This window comes from Antedon mediterranea, chromosome 5, assembly GCF_964355755.1.
Source record: "Antedon mediterranea chromosome 5, ecAntMedi1.1, whole genome shotgun sequence".
Taxonomy (NCBI): domain Eukaryota; kingdom Metazoa; phylum Echinodermata; class Crinoidea; order Comatulida; family Antedonidae; genus Antedon; species Antedon mediterranea.
In genome coordinates this window covers 15,312,335-15,330,600 of record NC_092674.1, presented here as the reverse complement: position 1 = coordinate 15,330,600, position 18,266 = coordinate 15,312,335, and the positions used below count along the sequence as shown (strand labels likewise).

At 32.2% G+C, this 18,266-nt stretch overlaps 1 protein-coding gene across 1 annotated transcript in view; it reads left to right on the top strand.

The window, feature by feature from the left end:
• Positions 1–16,023, top strand: part of LOC140049442 (histone demethylase UTY-like) — a 75,978-nt gene extending 59,955 nt beyond the window's left edge. Inside the window, exons 18-26 of the mRNA XM_072094324.1 lie at positions 228–292; positions 896–967; positions 1,623–1,771; positions 2,399–2,513; positions 7,693–7,837; positions 8,147–8,331; positions 8,521–8,647; positions 11,474–11,641; positions 12,759–16,023. Of these exons, the coding sequence (XP_071950425.1) occupies positions 228–292; positions 896–967; positions 1,623–1,771; positions 2,399–2,513; positions 7,693–7,837; positions 8,147–8,331; positions 8,521–8,647; positions 11,474–11,641; positions 12,759–12,782 (1,050 nt within the window). The 3' untranslated portion in view covers positions 12,783–16,023. The remainder of the gene's footprint in view (positions 1–227; positions 293–895; positions 968–1,622; positions 1,772–2,398; positions 2,514–7,692; positions 7,838–8,146; positions 8,332–8,520; positions 8,648–11,473; positions 11,642–12,758) is intronic.
• The last annotated feature ends 2,243 nt before the right edge of the window (positions 16,024–18,266 follow it).

Here is an 18,266-nt window from a genome sequence, read left to right as displayed (position 1 = left end):
AAAAGACCACAATAGTTACTTTTGTATTCACATGGCATTATATCTTTCTAAAATTCAGAATGAATAAATAATTACTTTAAAATCTTTCTTATAGTAGTACAACTGATAGTAGTACAACTGATAGTAGTACAACTGTACTGTGTTAAATGTTTTTCTATATGTTACCCAAAATCTATAATAAGAATGTGTAAAATAATTTGAAGCCTGTATTTTTACCCTATTTATAGGAAGAAGCAGAGAGAAATTCGCAAGATTATCACAACCCAGATTTTGACCAAAGTTCAAATAAAAGGTACATACAACTTCTCATTTTGTATTCTATACTTCAGTGTAACAAATATTCATCAATCATATACAGAGCAAACAGGACCATGAAGAAATTCATCATACAGACTTCTTTATAATTGATAATTTCCCAACATTTTTGTTTTAACTTAAAATGAATATCTTCTCTGAGTAAAGTTTATGCATTTTTCTTTTAGGTGCTGCAAGTTTTTATAAAATGATTTATATATTTTTAATGTTTATTGAAATGTTATATCTTATCTTAATGTGCTACTCAGTAAGAGGGTAGCACTGACTCTTAGAGCCATAGAGATTTAATTCCTTTTGGTGTTTCCTGCCACTGTGGCTGCTTATTTTTTTGCATGGCAATAAAGAATAAGAATATTTCAAATGAATGCTTAATTAACATCACATTCATCATTCTTACATATTTCCTTTACTGTGAACTTGGTAGTTAAAATAATTGTCAACATGACTATTTTCAACTCCACCCAGTAAATATAATGTGCAGGCTTTGTATGCAAAAGATGGGCAATACAGTATGCACACTACTAAACAGAGATAGAATGTTGTCAGCATAACTTAATATTACTATCTTTTGTTTTCTTAGGAAAAGAACTACTGAGAGGGAATTCAAAATGCTCAAGTTTGGCACAAATGTAGATCTTTCAGATGAAAAGAAGTATGTATTCCTTTAAAATTTCAAACTGTATAAACAAATCAGACAAAAACGTGGGAACCACCCATAATGGACTGTTAGAGTGGTGGCTGAATCGGGAACCACCCATAATGGACTGTTAGAGTGGTGGCTGAATAGCAATGTTAGGTGTTGGCTTGTGTTTTTTTATGAATCCCTACAATATAAGGTAGATTACATAAAGTAAAATTCAAAGGTATATAATAGGAAGTAACCATGTAATTTTGGTCTCTTAGAGATTGATAAAAAGACAAGTGAACAACCCTCCTCTCTAAAAATGGTACAATCCATAATGGGTATTGTCCTACACTTTCTAATAAATATTAACTGCTTAATGATGTATAGTTTATGCTGTTGAATGCTTTTAATTTTTTTATTCATAAATTGAAGGATCAATCAAAATTTCAAAGAATTAGGCCATCATTATGAACTTTATATTTAATATTTAAAATATTTATTTGCATAATTATGACGTTTGTTTTGTGTTTGTACAATTTGAGTTTTATGTTAAGAATGTTATGCACATCAGAATGAATTCATAGTTGAGTCAATGAAACCAGTTGATGTACACGAATCATAAAGAACTTGGCAAGTGACTTGGTGTAACTATTTAATGCTTAATAAATTGTGTGTTGTACAGGTGGAAGAAGCAATTACATGAGTTGTCTAAACTACCCGTGTTCACCCGGATAGTGTCAGCTGCTAACATGTTATCTCATGTAGGCTACCAGATTCTAGGTATGAACACTGTCCAGCTGTACATGAAGGTTCCGGGAAGTAGAACACCAGGTTAGTCGATTGCATTTTTTTTTTTAATCCAACAAACAATTCTAATTTTAAAGAAAAACTCCGTAAAACATCCTAAATATAACATACAGTCGAAAAATTGCTAAAGTCGAAAAATAGTGAAATAGCATGAAATTGGAGGTTTTTGATCAAATTCAATCAATTTGCGAGGCCTAAACTTGTCCTAATGTAAAACACAGAATAACAAAGCATTCTCAGCTCAGAACCATCAGCTCTTTGTCTGTTTGAAACAATTAACATTCTTTGTTGGTCATGATGTTGTACCCTCATGTTTCTATTGTTTATCATGTGCTTTTATAGTGTAGAATTACAAATACATTGTTCCTATGTTTTATTGCATTGTTGACCATTTTTAAATACTTCCTTCTTAATAATAAAAAGGTTTAAAAACTATGTATTATTAAGTAGGAAGTAAATTTTTAATACTTCCATGGTATTATAGAAACCTTTTATTTCTATAATAATTTACATAAATAATTACAAATCCTTCACCTCCTCTTTCTAACATCAACATTATTTTTCTTTAAAGTTAATTTTATTGACATTGAATTTATTATAGACAAGGTTAGTGTATTATTACCTATTAATTGCTTTATTTATGTACTTTAGGTCATCAAGAAAATAACAACTTTTGTTCTGTAAATATTAATATTGGACCTGGCGACTGCGAATGGTTTGCCGTTCCTGAGCCTTACTGGGGAGTTATTCACAGCTTGTGTGAAAGGTAATTCATCAAGAATGATTTATAAATTATAATATTTAATATCATTATTATTAGAAAATAAATAAATTATAAAAGTAAACAAATAAATTGGCGTTTGTTTAAAATAGTAGGGCGGCCAATGTGAGCTTTTTCATCATGGGGGGCATTTTCTGTTAATAGCAGGCAACCATGTGGAATATATTCCTTATGGGATGACAAAAAAGATAGGGGTGGATGCCGCTCTCAAATTTCAGGTCAAAGGTCATTTTCAAGGTTATAAGGTCAAATATGGTAAAATAGAGGTTTAAGCTGTTTTCAACAACATATAAGCTAATTAAAAGAAATGTAACCATTATTGGATCATTATTAACATATTGCTGTAGATGGTAAAGTTCATCAATTTTTCAACTTACAAGTTTAAAGGTCATTTCAAGGTCATAAGGTCAAATAGAGCACAGACCTGTTAATTATCGGTATTAATAATTGAAATAAATATAATTTTCATGATAGCCTGGGGCTGATGGTTATAGTGTGGTGTCAAAAAGACCAGAATTGTACTGGGAAGATTTTAAACTTTTTGAGTCACTCCTGGAAGGTGTTCAAGGAATGGAGAGGATGAGTCCTAGAGTATCAAAATAACCGAAATTGGAGGCCTACTGGAATGTCTTAAATTTCATTTAAAAACGGAGAGGGTTTGTGGGTGGGGAGTAATGGGCGGCATGGGCACATGCCAAATATTCGAAAATTTTTCAGGGATGGAAGGAGGTAACGCTCTGAGGTGGGTATTTCTTCAAGCACTGATATATAATGCCTACTGGCCATCTGGGTAACGGCAAACGATTGAATCGCAACCACATATGCATGCTTTCTGTAACAACTTCATCTGGCTCTTTAGTTTACATACACATGTAACAAGTTCCAAACTGACAACTGGGTTAGGGGCTTCCAAACAACCCGATTCATTTAGGCCACATACTGATAGCTCTGCCTGATAGTTGGCTCGTATGTTTAGGTTCTATGATGTCTGTATTCACCATAGGCGAGTTTTTTTTATTTTAAGTGTTTCCCGAAGTAGAAATACAGGTACTTAAATATTTATTGAGTGAAGTGAAATACTTAATATTTAAGGGAAATATATATCACTAGTGTTAATGGTATATAGTCACTGAGTCTAGATGGAGGTAGCACCAAAGAGTAGTCGTTATTATACAGTTCTGCTCAAGAGTACCATATATTTGGCAATATTAAACTTTAGTGTACACTGTACGTGGAAAGTCTTAATCTTAATCAATTCCATTTACAAGGAGTGGATGCGTTACAAATGATTTCCAGTATGACCTCTTCCCATAACCAGCAAATAATGACGTGCTGCAACCTGTAATGGCATGGAAGCTGGTTAGATTATTCTTAATAGGTTTTCAACCACTTTATTGTTCACTATACCAGACATCGTCCATACTTTTGAAGGCTACTGTTACAAAGTGCATATCATTAATTAACATCAACTTTCATGTATAATTGCAAGCTCTTTGTTATTGACATAAAGAATGTCTAAAAACTTTGTGATATTTGTTCTCCTCCAAACCGATGAGTGTGGCCCAAAACACATACGAAAGTACAGATTAGTACATTGGGACTATCCTTTCAATCGTGTCACTGCTTTTATCCACCCCTTTCCAATGTAATGATCAAATACAACAAAATGACGAAATATCTAGGTAACTTGCATAAATACTTGCATAGTCACCAAATGTTTACAGCCATGTTTACTGCATCCTATAGTGCATGACCATCATGTTTTTACTGTAAGTTTTCTTCTGGAACATCTGTGGGTATTTCAACGCCATCCATCAAGATATGTGAAGTCATATTTGGTTAAAGATATTAAAATTGGGTTATGATCATACTCCAATGGTTGATCAGCAGATTTTCTTTCAGTTTTTATATACTTTATCGAAACAGTTGCCTTATAGAAATCCGCAAAGGTTTAGAGCGATGCTTTCTCAGTAGCTCATGAAGTTCTAAGTTCTACTGTTTTTTTTCTTTCAATAAGTTGTTATTTTAAATATAAGATCTTCCTTATCATCTGTCAGTTCGAAAGAATATTGTGTATTATGTGTGATTCGTGATCAGTCTGACAATGTCATGCAGAATCTATCAATCAATTACAGCGTTTCTTGTTATACCAATGATTCTATTTTGAATTGATCAATCATCCACTCAGTGTTTAGAATATTGGTTCTGATAGTTTAGATAGGTAAATTTGTTTACCCTTTTAACCTCATTTCTACAACGAATCCAATCGGTTTTTAAATGTGTTGGTGGTTTCAGAAATGACGATTTTGGTTGGCAAACTATTAAAATATATAATTACTAATTGTGAAAAAGTGGATCTCCTATCAGTCCTTTGTGAAATTTAGGTTTAAAAAGTCTAAGCTGATGTCCTCGTGTATTTCTGCTTAGATTGCATCTCATTTGAAGGAAGTCTTCCTTGGCTACACCCTCGAAATCTTTTGAAAATTGTCAATCAAGTCACCATGAAATCGTCTGTCATACAGGGTTGTTAGGCCAAGAAACTTTAAACGATCTTCATATGAATAAGAATTGATAGCTGCAATTTGATTTGTCGCATGACGTTGTCCTCTTCAAGTGCGTTTATGTCTTTTTGGAGAAATGGATTTCATACCTGGACACAGTACGTAACGTAATGAAAATAAAACCGTCTTTATCCATGTGTATAAAGGACTTCTTAATTACTTAAGGAGTTTTATATTTGTTATCATCGTCAGCCATGATAGCATAGATGCGAAGGCCTCAAGAAGAAGTCCCCAATTACCACTCCTTCCAACCTTGATAAAGTCCAATAGTTAGGGTTTTTGAAAACAAAGACTCGATACCCAGGTTTCTCTTTCGAGATTTCTTGAAACAACAAGCTTCAATAAAAACTTGTATCATTGAAATAATTAAAAAAATGTATAAATAATTACATTATAGGGGGTCTCTGACCCAAACAAAAACATCTCGACATTAGGTCATATAGGGGGTCTCTGTTTTCGAAATTTTTCTAAAAACAAATTTCTAAGTATTATTACATTATTATAGGTAATATTAATAATTTTTCTAAAAACAAATTTCTAAATATTACTGTATTACATTATTATAGGTAATATTAATATTATAGTAAAAGACCAATCTTTTGGCACATATGGCGTTTCATACATATAACACTTGACCTATTTTTTCCGACAAAAATCAAAACGATGACTGGTGGACAACATGAAAAAGACAAATTTACAACAGACTGGGAAAAGCCTATTAAAAAACTGTGTGTACTTTACAGAAATATGTGAAAACAACATTTTGAGAAAATGACACTTTTATATTTAATTTCCTATGTTTTTATGTGTAAAATTAAATGTTTATCTCATAATTACTATAATATGAAGCATCAGTTGATCTTCAGATATACCTTTGTGGATAGATCTGATGATGTAGATGATTTTCCGTGAATAAAAAAAAATCCTATATTTTGACCTTGTTTGACCTCTTGACCACATAAACTGACCTTAACACATTGACTGCCAAGGCATTTTCCGTAATTTCTGTCCCAGTGCCAAGTCCCGTTTGAGATGATTATATTGAGTGTGAGGGCGCCATATTCAATGCATGAGGGAATAAACACAAACATACATATGACATTTATTTTTAGATTATCGTTTACGTACATCATTCATAAACTGCCATGCGATAATTCCTGTTCCAATCACCACTGCCAGCGATTCTACATACAATACAAAAGTGCTACGATTTTGACGTAGTATTACGTCTTGGCAAGTAGCGACACGCAATTTTTGACGTATAAATACGCCGTGGCAGTGAACGTGTTAAAACCCAAAACTGAAGATGGCATCCACCCCTATCGTTTTTGTCACCCCACAAAGGATACATTCAACATGGTTGCCTGCTATTAACAAAAAATGCCCCCCAAACTTTTTATAGAGGACCTTTGTGTATTTGGCCTCTCTACTAAAAGATAAGAGGAATAGAACATATGCCTGACAGATCTAGCAGTTGGATCTGTGAGATTACCTAGATGATTTGTGTGTATATTAGAATTTATTTTTTGTATTCTAATTAGATATGATGGGCATTGTAAATAATAAAGTAAAAAATAAATTTTACTTTGTTTGTGAGCAATATTGATTATTATATAACACCTAAATAAATTCCAGTCATTTGATGGCGTGCAATAGTATGCACTATTGAACAGTCTTTCAATAGTACTTTCTGTCTTTATTTTTAGCATACGAAAAAAAAAATGTTTTCATGTATGAAAAACAAATTTACGACCATTACTGTGATTCTCTAAACGTAAAATCTAACAGCTCCGCCTATTTTGTTAACAATAACAAATATTGACACATTAAACTCTTGTTTTGTGATTTTTAAATTTAACTTAGCTTTAGATCATATGTATGATTTTGAATAATTTATTGGAACAATTGTACAATAGCCTAGATCAGTTTCAATGGCCTGGCAAAGTTTTGTAATGGTATCGCTGCTTTTTTCTAGCCTAGCTCTCTAGGGCTAGGCCCTTTATAGCCTAGCTAGGCCTTGGATTGTTTGGGAGTTTGTTGACATAATTAACTACTACAGTAGGATTATAAAATCAAAATAAATATAACATTTACTATAAAAACCAAATATATATTGTTTTGTTTTGCAATGTAAATATGTTTTCGAATTTCGAAAAAAAATTTCAATGTAAATCGAATGAAATGTAGGCCTACCTTTTATTCAATCTGATTCAAATGACAGGAATATATTTAGATGTTATATAAAACAAATAATGAATGTATTATATTCGTGTAATGGTACAAATAATGACATTATATTTCAACTCGGCTTCGTCTTGTTTAAATATAACCTTTCATCATTCACCTGATGCCATTATTTGTACCATTACACTCATAAACATTCATTATTTGTATACTGTTACTACTGATACTGTTTTGTCTATAATAAGTAAAATGAAAATACATTTGAAACTGACATGAAAAAATACAAAACTGATCAAAACATCAATCAAAAATTGTAATTACAAGCATATACTTGGGTATTATTAAAATGAGAAAAAGTAGTATAGTGCATTATACATTTATTTTATTGTAGACATTAAAGATATGTTGTTTTATTTTAGAAATGGCATTAACTTTTTAACTGGTTCATGGTGGCCAGTACTGGAAGATCTGTATGAGGAAAATGTACCTGTGTATAGGTTTGTGCAGCGGCCTGGTGACTTGGTCTGGGTGAATGCTGGAGCTGTTCACTGGGTTCAAGCTGTGGTAGGTTATAATGTCTTGTCTTTTTGACATTCAATCAATATAGCATCATGAATTGTATATGTATTAAACCATTGATATAGTTGGAGTAAAGTTTTTACATTTTGTGTCCTGTAGATTCTATGTTGTGTAGGTAGCAAGGTAGGTGTCTATTCTGTCCTAAAATCAATTCAAAATTACTTGAAATTAATATAACATTGGTAATGTAAAACTTAGCTTGATAGCTATTCAAGTTAAATAACTATAATATAAATTGCATTTGTTGTGTAATTTAGACTTCACATAATAAGAGTGATTTTTTTCTTCTTTCAGGGTTGGTGCAATAACATAGCATGGAATGTAGGCCCGTTGAAGGCCTATCAGTTTAAGCTTGCTATGGAACGCTACGAGTGGAATAAACTTCAAAACTACAAATCAATTGTACCACTCATGCACCTTTCCTGGAACATGGCAAGAAATGTAAAAGTGTCTGATCCTGAATATTTTGAGATGGTCAAGTAAGTATTACTTTCATGTTCCTAAACATTTAGATTCTTAATATCTGGAATGTGCCTTCACTGATTGACCCTGTGTTTGATTTGGCAAATACAAACATGAATAAAGCGTGTAAATAGAGAGGTTGTATTTGAGAAAATGAGAAAAATTTAAATTAGTTAATTTGAATGATTATTTGTGTTTATTTGCAGTGATGTTCTGATGAGATCTTTAAGAAAATGTCAGCTATTGCTTGACAACCTAAAAGATGAAGGTATCAAAGTACATTGGCATGGACGCTCAAAGAACGAAGCAGCACATTATTGTGTTAATTGCGAGGTAAACCTATTGTCAATTGTATTTAAATACAAGTTCATGCTCACATTATACAGTAAACGGGGATGTCACCACGCTGGTCGGCCCCGACCAGCACTCAACATTTCCGACCAGGATTTACAGGCTGCCGACCACCACTATTATTTATTAATCATTACGATATTTATATTAGGCCTAGGCCTAACTAAAATTCGTACTAAAACATTTTACCTAGCACATCGTTAATAACAGACAAGCTAGCCTCATATAGATAAGACAAAAGACTACAGCAAATGTTTCCGTGGTTACGTACGTTACTTTATTTGTAACACAATACCAGGCCTACCCTGCCCTGGTATTCATTGTTACAGCTTGTGAGTCATGGCGAACAACGTGCTACACAGCACAGTGTACAAGTTTAAAGTTCACATAGCGACCATTCAAGCGTTTTATTTTGCACAGATTAAAAATACAAACAAGTACGCAGTAATTAAAAATGTATAACTACATAGACCCAAACAAAATCATTTTTAATTGCTGAATGTTTTGTCACCCTGCTTTAATTATATTATGTTACTAGTTTTACATTTTTGTACTCTACGAACTGATCGCCGAGCATGGTACAATAATTACACGTCCCTGGGATAACTTCAGGTCGCTGAACTTCAGTTAACCCATAAACACGTGTCTCTGTTCTTGCCGGCCATGCACTACATGCTTGCCGCACAGTTGTGAAACAAAAAATCCGGAATTTGCGAATACGCTAAAAAACTCTCGCGCAAAAGAACACGAACATTATATCGAGCAACAAGTAGTAAGGTCTAGGCTAATAATTTATCTACATTATTTGATTAGGGATTAGGCCTAAATAAAGAAGCGCCCGTTTTTTTGGAATTCAGATTTTGGGTTTTGGGGCATCTATCTAAGCCTTGGCTAGGCCTAGTGGTCGTAGTGTCTACAACGCTAGGCCTAAGCCTGACGCGATCTATTGCTATTCATTTCGTGAGCGTTTTTTTGTTTTCGCGAATAATAATGGCGACTCCCCGGTGGTACAAGGTTAGGCCTAGACCTGAGGCAATTTGTTGTTATTTATTTTCATAATTCTTTATCTTTCGCTGAAATAACGACAAACCCTCGGGGTTACGCTGGTGGTAAGCTGGTGACATCCCTGGTAAATATATTTACTTGATGTGTAGCAAAAATACAATACAAGGATTCAGAATTCCGATAAGAAGAAAATGTGGTCCAAAACAAAAATAAGATATAAATATATTCATAACTAGATTTGAACTTGTCACTTGATCCGCACGACCAACCACGTGCACATAATACATTAGAATATTGCGCACAGAAAAAAGATATATATTATTTGTGACCTTATCTGGCAAAACCCTCTCTTTGTCGGGATTTCATGTAATCAGCCAAAATACATCCAAATCGACTACCCTGGCAGATTACATGTTTTTGCATTTTCAAAATATTTCAATATTTAAGATACGTCTAACTGATTTAAACTCCCAAAATTTAATTAAAAATATGAAAAAAGAGAGTTTTAAAAACATATACTTTCCTCAAGGCTAACAAATTAATTCCGCTAAAATTAAATTGCGTAAATTCTGTTGAAAGTGGTTGAGTTTTATGACATTTTGATCGCCAATTCGCTGCACAATATTGAAAGTTCACACATCAAAATAAAGCTCATCTATTTGAAATTCCAAATATGGAAGTTTAGGGCGGAGTTTAAAGAAGGAACCAATGAAAACTTTGATTTACTATGACATAATTTCAGAAAATTCTGAATTCTCTTTGAAGTTTCTTGAACAGCAAACTGTGTGTGTTGGTATGGCGCATCATTGCAATAACAAACATTATTGGTCAATGCGCTAGATGTTACATGCTCTACGCGCAGAAATAAACAAGTTGTTTTACATTTTTGTGAGGTTATTTTCATTTACACACAGCATTGTAATTGGAATAAAAAAAATGATTCTAATATTCAATAAAAGTAATGTGTTCTGGAATAGCTATAGTGTATTGCTTTATTCTGTAGTAAAATAGACATGTCAAAAACAATTCATGTCAGTATTGTATTGTATATTTTGGGCTGTTATTATCTATTTATATTATGAATGTAGGGCTAGCCTATTGTCAATAGTTTTGTTTATACATTTTATATATCCAATCGGCTCTTAATTATTTATTTCATTTATTGTCTGGTCCTTTCATATTACATTGGATACAAGCCCAAACATCACAGCGAGTCTTCCACGTTAGGCCGGCTTGGTTCTTCGCTGTTGATATTGTAAAAACTTCCAAAACCAGTTAAAATAAGCTTGACGTTATAATGCCGCTTTTCAATAGTGCAAAATAGTTATTTCAAGTGACTAAATAGCTTAAAACGGCATTTGAAATTAGTCAAACTGACCATCATGTTCACGCTGCTAAATATCGCACACACGTCATGGTGCCTTTTAGACCAAAATACCATGTTGCTATGGGGTTTCAAACGCGATTTTCTAGTAAACTAATTGAATAATTTGTAAGTTTATAACATTTAATAATTTTTAAAATATTTACTCAATTTTTACGAAATAAACAACATTGCAAAGCTTATGATTCAAATAATCCAAATATTAAAAAAAATACAAAATGAAAATTTGCCAGATCGGGTCACATTTAAAGGAAAAAAAAAACATGAAAAATGAAGATTAATCAAATCAGACTTTAAATACACCATTTTGCAGTACAGTATTAATAAAGTTGTTCACTTCACATAAGTTTTATTATACGAAAAATTAATGTTTATGAGTAAAATTTGTTTTTTTAACATATTTATTTTTATTGTTATAGGAGGAAGTATTCAACATTTTATTTACAACTGAAAGGGACAAGAAATATGAAGTAAACTGTGAGGATTGTGCAAGACGTGCACACCGTAATCTAGAGGGATTTGTTATCCTTAAGCAATACACCATGGAAGATCTCATGCTGGTCTATGATGGATTTACACTCCAACAGGTTCGTTTACATCTTCGATACTTATTTTATAGTTTAATTTAAACTGGTTTTTTGATGGAATTTAGCTGTTTATTTTGTCTTTTTATAAGTGAAAACATCATTTATGTATGTGAAATGGCCTATTGAAAACATCATTTATGTATGTGAAAGGGCCTATTGAAAACATCATTTATGTATGTGAAATGGCCTATTGAAAACATCATTTATGTATGGGAAATGGCCTATTGAAAACATCATTTATGTATGTGAAATGGCTTATTGAAAGTCTGATTTTATTCATCTTCATTTGTCAAATTGTATGTGACAATTATGTATTCTATTCCATTCATATCCCTTGCCACAATTCTACATTATGTCATTCATTCATTCATTCAATTATTTCGGAAACTCTGGTCCATATAAAGTAAATTACATATAAATGAAATAAATAAAATAAACAAAATTACTACTACTCATCTCAGGATGGGCATTCCATCTGGAGAGCATCTTCGACTTAACTAAGACATTGCTTATAATCGTTGAGATTAAAATATTTTTGCTTGCATTAAGTCTACACATCAGGCCATATATTGATATTCTTAACAATTCATAAAAAGAGGGAATTCTACATTCCGTAAACATGAGGCTGGCACTGCAATGTCGAGGCCTTTGCAACAACATTCTTAAACCATTATATTAGACATTTTTTATACAAGACAAAATCTTTTTACTCGGATCATTGATTTAAAGTATGTGTATGTATATAAGTATCAGTACAATAATAAGTGATAAAATACAGTAAGAATTGTATCAACATTCTTGATAAATTGTAGATAAAATAAATTCTACTACAAATAAAAGTGTGTTATGTGTTATGTAATACGATATTGTGTGTATATGTATGTGGGGGAGGAAAAAAATAAACGCCCTGGATATTTATTTGAGGGGGCGATGCTCCATGGAGGATGTGGTAACACATAATTGTTATGTCAAGAGAAGGCAAACAGATGATGAAGTGGGGGATTTTCACTAACTAAAGTTTATTTTATCAATTTCAAAGTGGTATTAAATGTATGTATTGATGCAATATAAACTGCCAAAATATGTGTTTAATGTTAGGTTCTGTTTTTGTTTGCAGCCCATGATTAAACACAAATCATGACCAACTGTAAGAGAAATGGAAGAATCTGTAAGCTAACCAGCTTGTATCATGTATAACATGTAAAACATTTACCTACCTGAAACCCTATCAAACCAATTACCTACAAGAAGACAAGCAAGAAGTATTGAGCTACTCAACCATGTGCCTTGAATTTTGCAAGACATAATAGATAATAGCCTGCATTGACTAGTGTTCCTACCTGGTAAGAGTTAACACACATCTTGCATATCTGCTAATGGTTAAATAAAAGACAATGTTGTTATTTATATTAATGGACAGTGATACTAAAACAGTCTCTGGCCAGGACTCAAGCTAAATTGTCTTAATATATTGGTATTAATAAATATATGCTAGACATAATCAAAAGAATACTTTCATATCAGAATGAAATGGCACAGATCTTGCATATCTGCTAATGGTTAAATACAAGACAATGTGGTTATTCATATTAATGGACAATGATTCTAAAAACAGTCTCTGGCCAGGACTCAAGCTAAATTGTCTTAATATATTGGTATTGATAAATATATTTTAGACATAACCAAAAGAATACTTCCATATCAATGAAATGGCACATAGGCCGATTCATCCAAGGGCCTGTTCAGACCTACCGAATAGTATAGTTTTGTATCATATGCAGTGTACAAATCCTTAAGTCTGAAATAGGAAAAGATTAGACATGACATGACTTTGACCTCCAAAAAATTAATTTGCAAACAGTGTGACCTTACTTTATGATATGAAAACATACCTCTATTGATCTGAACATGCCCAAAGACATTAGCAGCGTTTATTTACTAGGTACTGAATCAAATACATTGATGCATATATCCTACTAGCTTGTTAATGACCAAAAGTTCCAGATGATTGATCTAATTTGCAGGTTTTAGAGGAACATTTCTTTTGTGCTATTTGCTGAAACAGCAAAATGTCTAAATGCCAAATTATTAATGTCATTCACATACACCTGTAAATATATTAATCTAATGAATATTTTAGAAGGTTTATGTTAGTTTTGTTATTAAGATTGGAAGGTTGAATCAAAATTAAAATTTATCAAAATGTACAGATTTTTTTCCTCTAAATAATTGGATAGATTCAAGGGTTTTTTTATTCCTTTTCTTTAATTTAACAAATTTGACCTACGGGTCAATTTGACCTACGGGTCAATTTGACCTACGGGTTAGCAATGGTTTCTTTACGGGTGCATCGACAAAATGAATATGGAAATTAATGTTTATCAAATATAGTTAGTGGCTTAACTGTTCTTCTGATGTGAAAATTACATAGATTTTCACCGATCCTTGTTTGATTTTTTTTAACAGTAACCATTAAAAACTAAATTGTTTTTTTAACTTAATTTTTCTTGTGATTTCTCTACCATTAGCTAGAGGTCAGATTTTATCATTGTACATTTCTTATACATTTCAAATTTATATTTGATTTCTTGTTTATATTTGACGTAAATCTAAATAAGCTCTAATAAGGACATGGGTTGTGTGTCAATTGATTGATAGATGGTTTACAGTACACATCTCATGGTCTTACGTAAATATCGCATATATAATGATTATTTTATTTGAAAGAATGCAATTATACATTTACAATTGGTGAAGACTTATTTCGTATGTATGTGGTTACCATCTGGGTTAGCATAGTGTTCACATGAACGGAATGTGGATATTCAACCTGGTTGATTGCTGGAGTAGTAATGTGTGAATAATGTGGATATTCAACCTGGTTGATTGCTGGAGTAGTAATGTGTGAATAATGTTTATGTTCAACTATGCAAACCAGGTTCTTGTGTTTGTAATACATAATGCTGCAAGGTTTTCATCTATATAAATATGTAAAGGTTGTTGTTGCATATCATGTACATTGTTAGTAACAATGTGTGTTGTTGCATATCATGTACATTGTTAGTAACAATGTGACCTATTCTTCTTGTTTTCATTGTTTATTTTTAGAATTTATTATAGTAATAATGTAAGATAAATTTGTGGCTCAGTTGTGATTGATGCAGAAAAGTGCAAAAAATAAAACATTTCCTTTTACATTTGTCTCAGACAAACAAAGCAAATGAACCTAATTTACAGTTAGTCTATAAGACAGTGGATTATTAGATATAATGTATAATTGCTTAATAGGGATGTAAAACCTGATGTACAACCTAATTTTACCACCACGCTAGTTTATTTTTATGAAAGATTGTAAAGCATGTCAATGAAGGCTTGTGTGGCATGCTTTAAAAAGCGTTTTCATGATTATTCTTATTTACTTTGGACTAAGTGTTTTGGTTTTTTTTTCCTCATTATAATGCATTCAAGTACATTACATGTGTACAGTTGTAATTTTGCTCCTTAAGTCTTCAAAAATATCAGTCAAATGAGAGCATGTTTATTATATTAAAAATGTATTGGAAAAAAGATTGAAACCCATTATTCATTTTAGAATAATTTTTGGTTTTGCATTTATTGATTTGTTGTTGACAGAAGAATTGAAAGAGACGTCTTCTAGTCAATATTATTGAGGTGATATCTAAAAGTACTAATAAACACAGCGAATAGTTTCTATGCTAGCGTTTTTTGTATAGATAGGTAAACGCCATATACAGTAAGGTCCGTCATTAGTGTATGTACCATATCGTTAGTGACCAAGCATAGATCATTGTGTTTACCAGATAGTTGTCTGATTTCTTTATACATTTGTAAAAAAAAAGTACAAAATAAAAGAGAAATGTGTTGTGGTTTTTTTATATTCATGTGGAGTCTATAGGGGACTCACTTGTTTTACAGGCAATCACAAATATTTTAGTTTTAATGTTAAATGATGTAATTCAAAATTTACATATCTACTCAACATATTTCTTGTGTAAATGTTTTATTTTATTCTCAGTTGTGATGTGAAATCCATTCCATGTGAATTTTTCTTTCTTATAATATTTAAGTTTTTTTTCTGTAGTAAAAAAAGTTGTAATGATTTGTTTATATGAGATAGTGTTTATTGCTAAAATAGTGTATTTATTTTGTTCTGTTGATCTGTTTATATCTGCACTATGAACGATACTAGTAAATGATGACGACATAAAACAATGTTGTCAATTCAGTCAATGTTTAGTCTTAACACTTTATTTATAAATACATATTTATTACCGACTTCACATAGTGTCTCTTTTCCTTAATGATTTCTTGATGTTAATAATATTATCCTGACATATTTGTACTAAGCAACGATGGTTTGTAATAATTAAATAATGAATTTACATATTAGATTGAAGTTATTCGTTGATGATTATTATAATTAAAGATAAATTAAACATTGTGGAATACAGTAATAAATGAGTGAGATTTAACGCGGAATCACATTTTCCAGTTTGAAAATAACAGTACTGTAAAAGCAACATTTATTTTGTTACAAACATTCCTTATATAAATATACAAAATACTAAAAAAAAACATGATGTAACAAATTTAAATTAGATTAGGACAAACCATCAGAAAAAGTACATTTTTAACATGATGACATTTCATACAAAAGTTCCTAGACAACCTTCAAATATATTAAATTATGAACGAACGGTTTTACAAAAATCTTTTCCATCTTAAAACAACATACAATTTATTTACATACCGGTACTTTCACACTGCTTAAAACCAATTATATTTGTTTATTTTACTTTGGCATATTTTTTTTCTAACAATTAGTACAGGAAAACTATGAAATATGGTTGAAAAAATTGCAACAGAATTTATTTCACCACAATGCATTTCTATAAGGTCCCTATATGAACATACTAAAAGCTCCCATCGGACATCATTTTGAATTTATTTCCTCGAATGTACGCCCCGCCACATGCATATTATACACAATATTGTATTTTAACACATCTCTATTTGTAATAGAATTCACTGAATGGTGTTGTATTTGTTCATATCTAAAGGGTGTATTTATTTGATTATACACGTTTCCCACATTACACCCACAAAAATATACGCCTCTCCGAATAAACTCCTCACGACGATTACACGCCCCCACTACCCTCCTTAAAAATCAACCACCAAGGGCATTTATTCAAATAAATGCGGTAATTTCACTTTCATCTTGTCAGTATCTCATCCTCCATCTATTGGTGGGGAATTGAGCATGTGCTGATGCCGTGGCATTCTTAAAAAATAGTGGAGCAGCAGTCCAAACCATATTTTCTGCAACGGCAATTCATTTTACTACAACCTTATTTATAGGTACATCTAATCAACTTTAATAGTTTCTCTGATGCTGGTAGTCAATTTGTCATCAATACTTTCCATCCCTAGTCTGTGGGTTGAAGAGTATTTCCTATCCCCTGCTATACCTGGTAATAAAGACTCACGAAATGAAATTTTGCAGCAAGGGAATAGATTTGCTTTTTGCAACTCTCTCAAAGAAAAGAGGCTGTCTAAAGTCTCCATTGACTTCCCTCCATAATGTATAGGTACCAATGCCAAATTCCTGATGCAATGTTTTCTCTTTTTTTTTGGAAACTGTTTGGTTTACAGAATTTGACATACAACTCCTACTGTGATGTGATGATTTTTAAGACCAACACCTTTTCCTAAACCAAATTTACTTACGGCCCATAATTATAGCCATTAAACACAATAGTTTACTTTGCCTTCACATAACGTAACAAACATACATGGTACATAATAAGTGTCTTGAAATGTTGCTGTTTCGGGCCAAGAGGTTTGATGTAGCAAACAGTGGGCAGTGAGATGAAGGTTTCTGAGTAGTCTAGCAGTGTGTATGGAGTCAATGGAGTAAAAGAGGGCTGCAGGAAAAGTATAAGATTTTTTTTTTGACCAAATGATGCATTGTGTATGACTGTCTCACATAGATGATGAAATAGTATATGTGAGGGAATGTGCACTGCTTCTTTATTGATGAATATGGTTGGTTTGACCCATGTGTTCTTTCCTCTTAAATTTATATTCTGTCACGGTTGCTTCATTCATTGATTTAATACTGTATGTTCTCGATGGGGGAGCACTGTGAATGCATGTAAAGTCTGTCCTTGGTGTGAAGCTCTGTAAAAATTAGTTTGCTTTTTATACATGGAATCCAGGGATATGATACTACATCCCATCTATTTGGTATAGGAAAAGGTCTTAAAAAGTCTTAACACCTGGGCAGTAGTATGCTTACAAACTCTGTAAAACCAAACGTCTCCGAAAAAAAAGAAACCATCGCATCAGAGGAATTGGCATTGGTAGCTATACTGTATGGAGGAGGAATACGTTTTGGGAGAAAGTAGCAAAAAGCAAAACAGCACTTGAAATAAAGTCTATTCCCCCTACAACAAATGCTGCAAAATGTCATTCCCTGTGTGTATATTACCATGGTACAGCAGTGGATAGAAAGTACTCTTCAACCCACAGACTGGGGGATGGAAAGTTACAAATGGCGTGATGTGTCCATTGATGACAAATTTACCACCAGTACCACTGT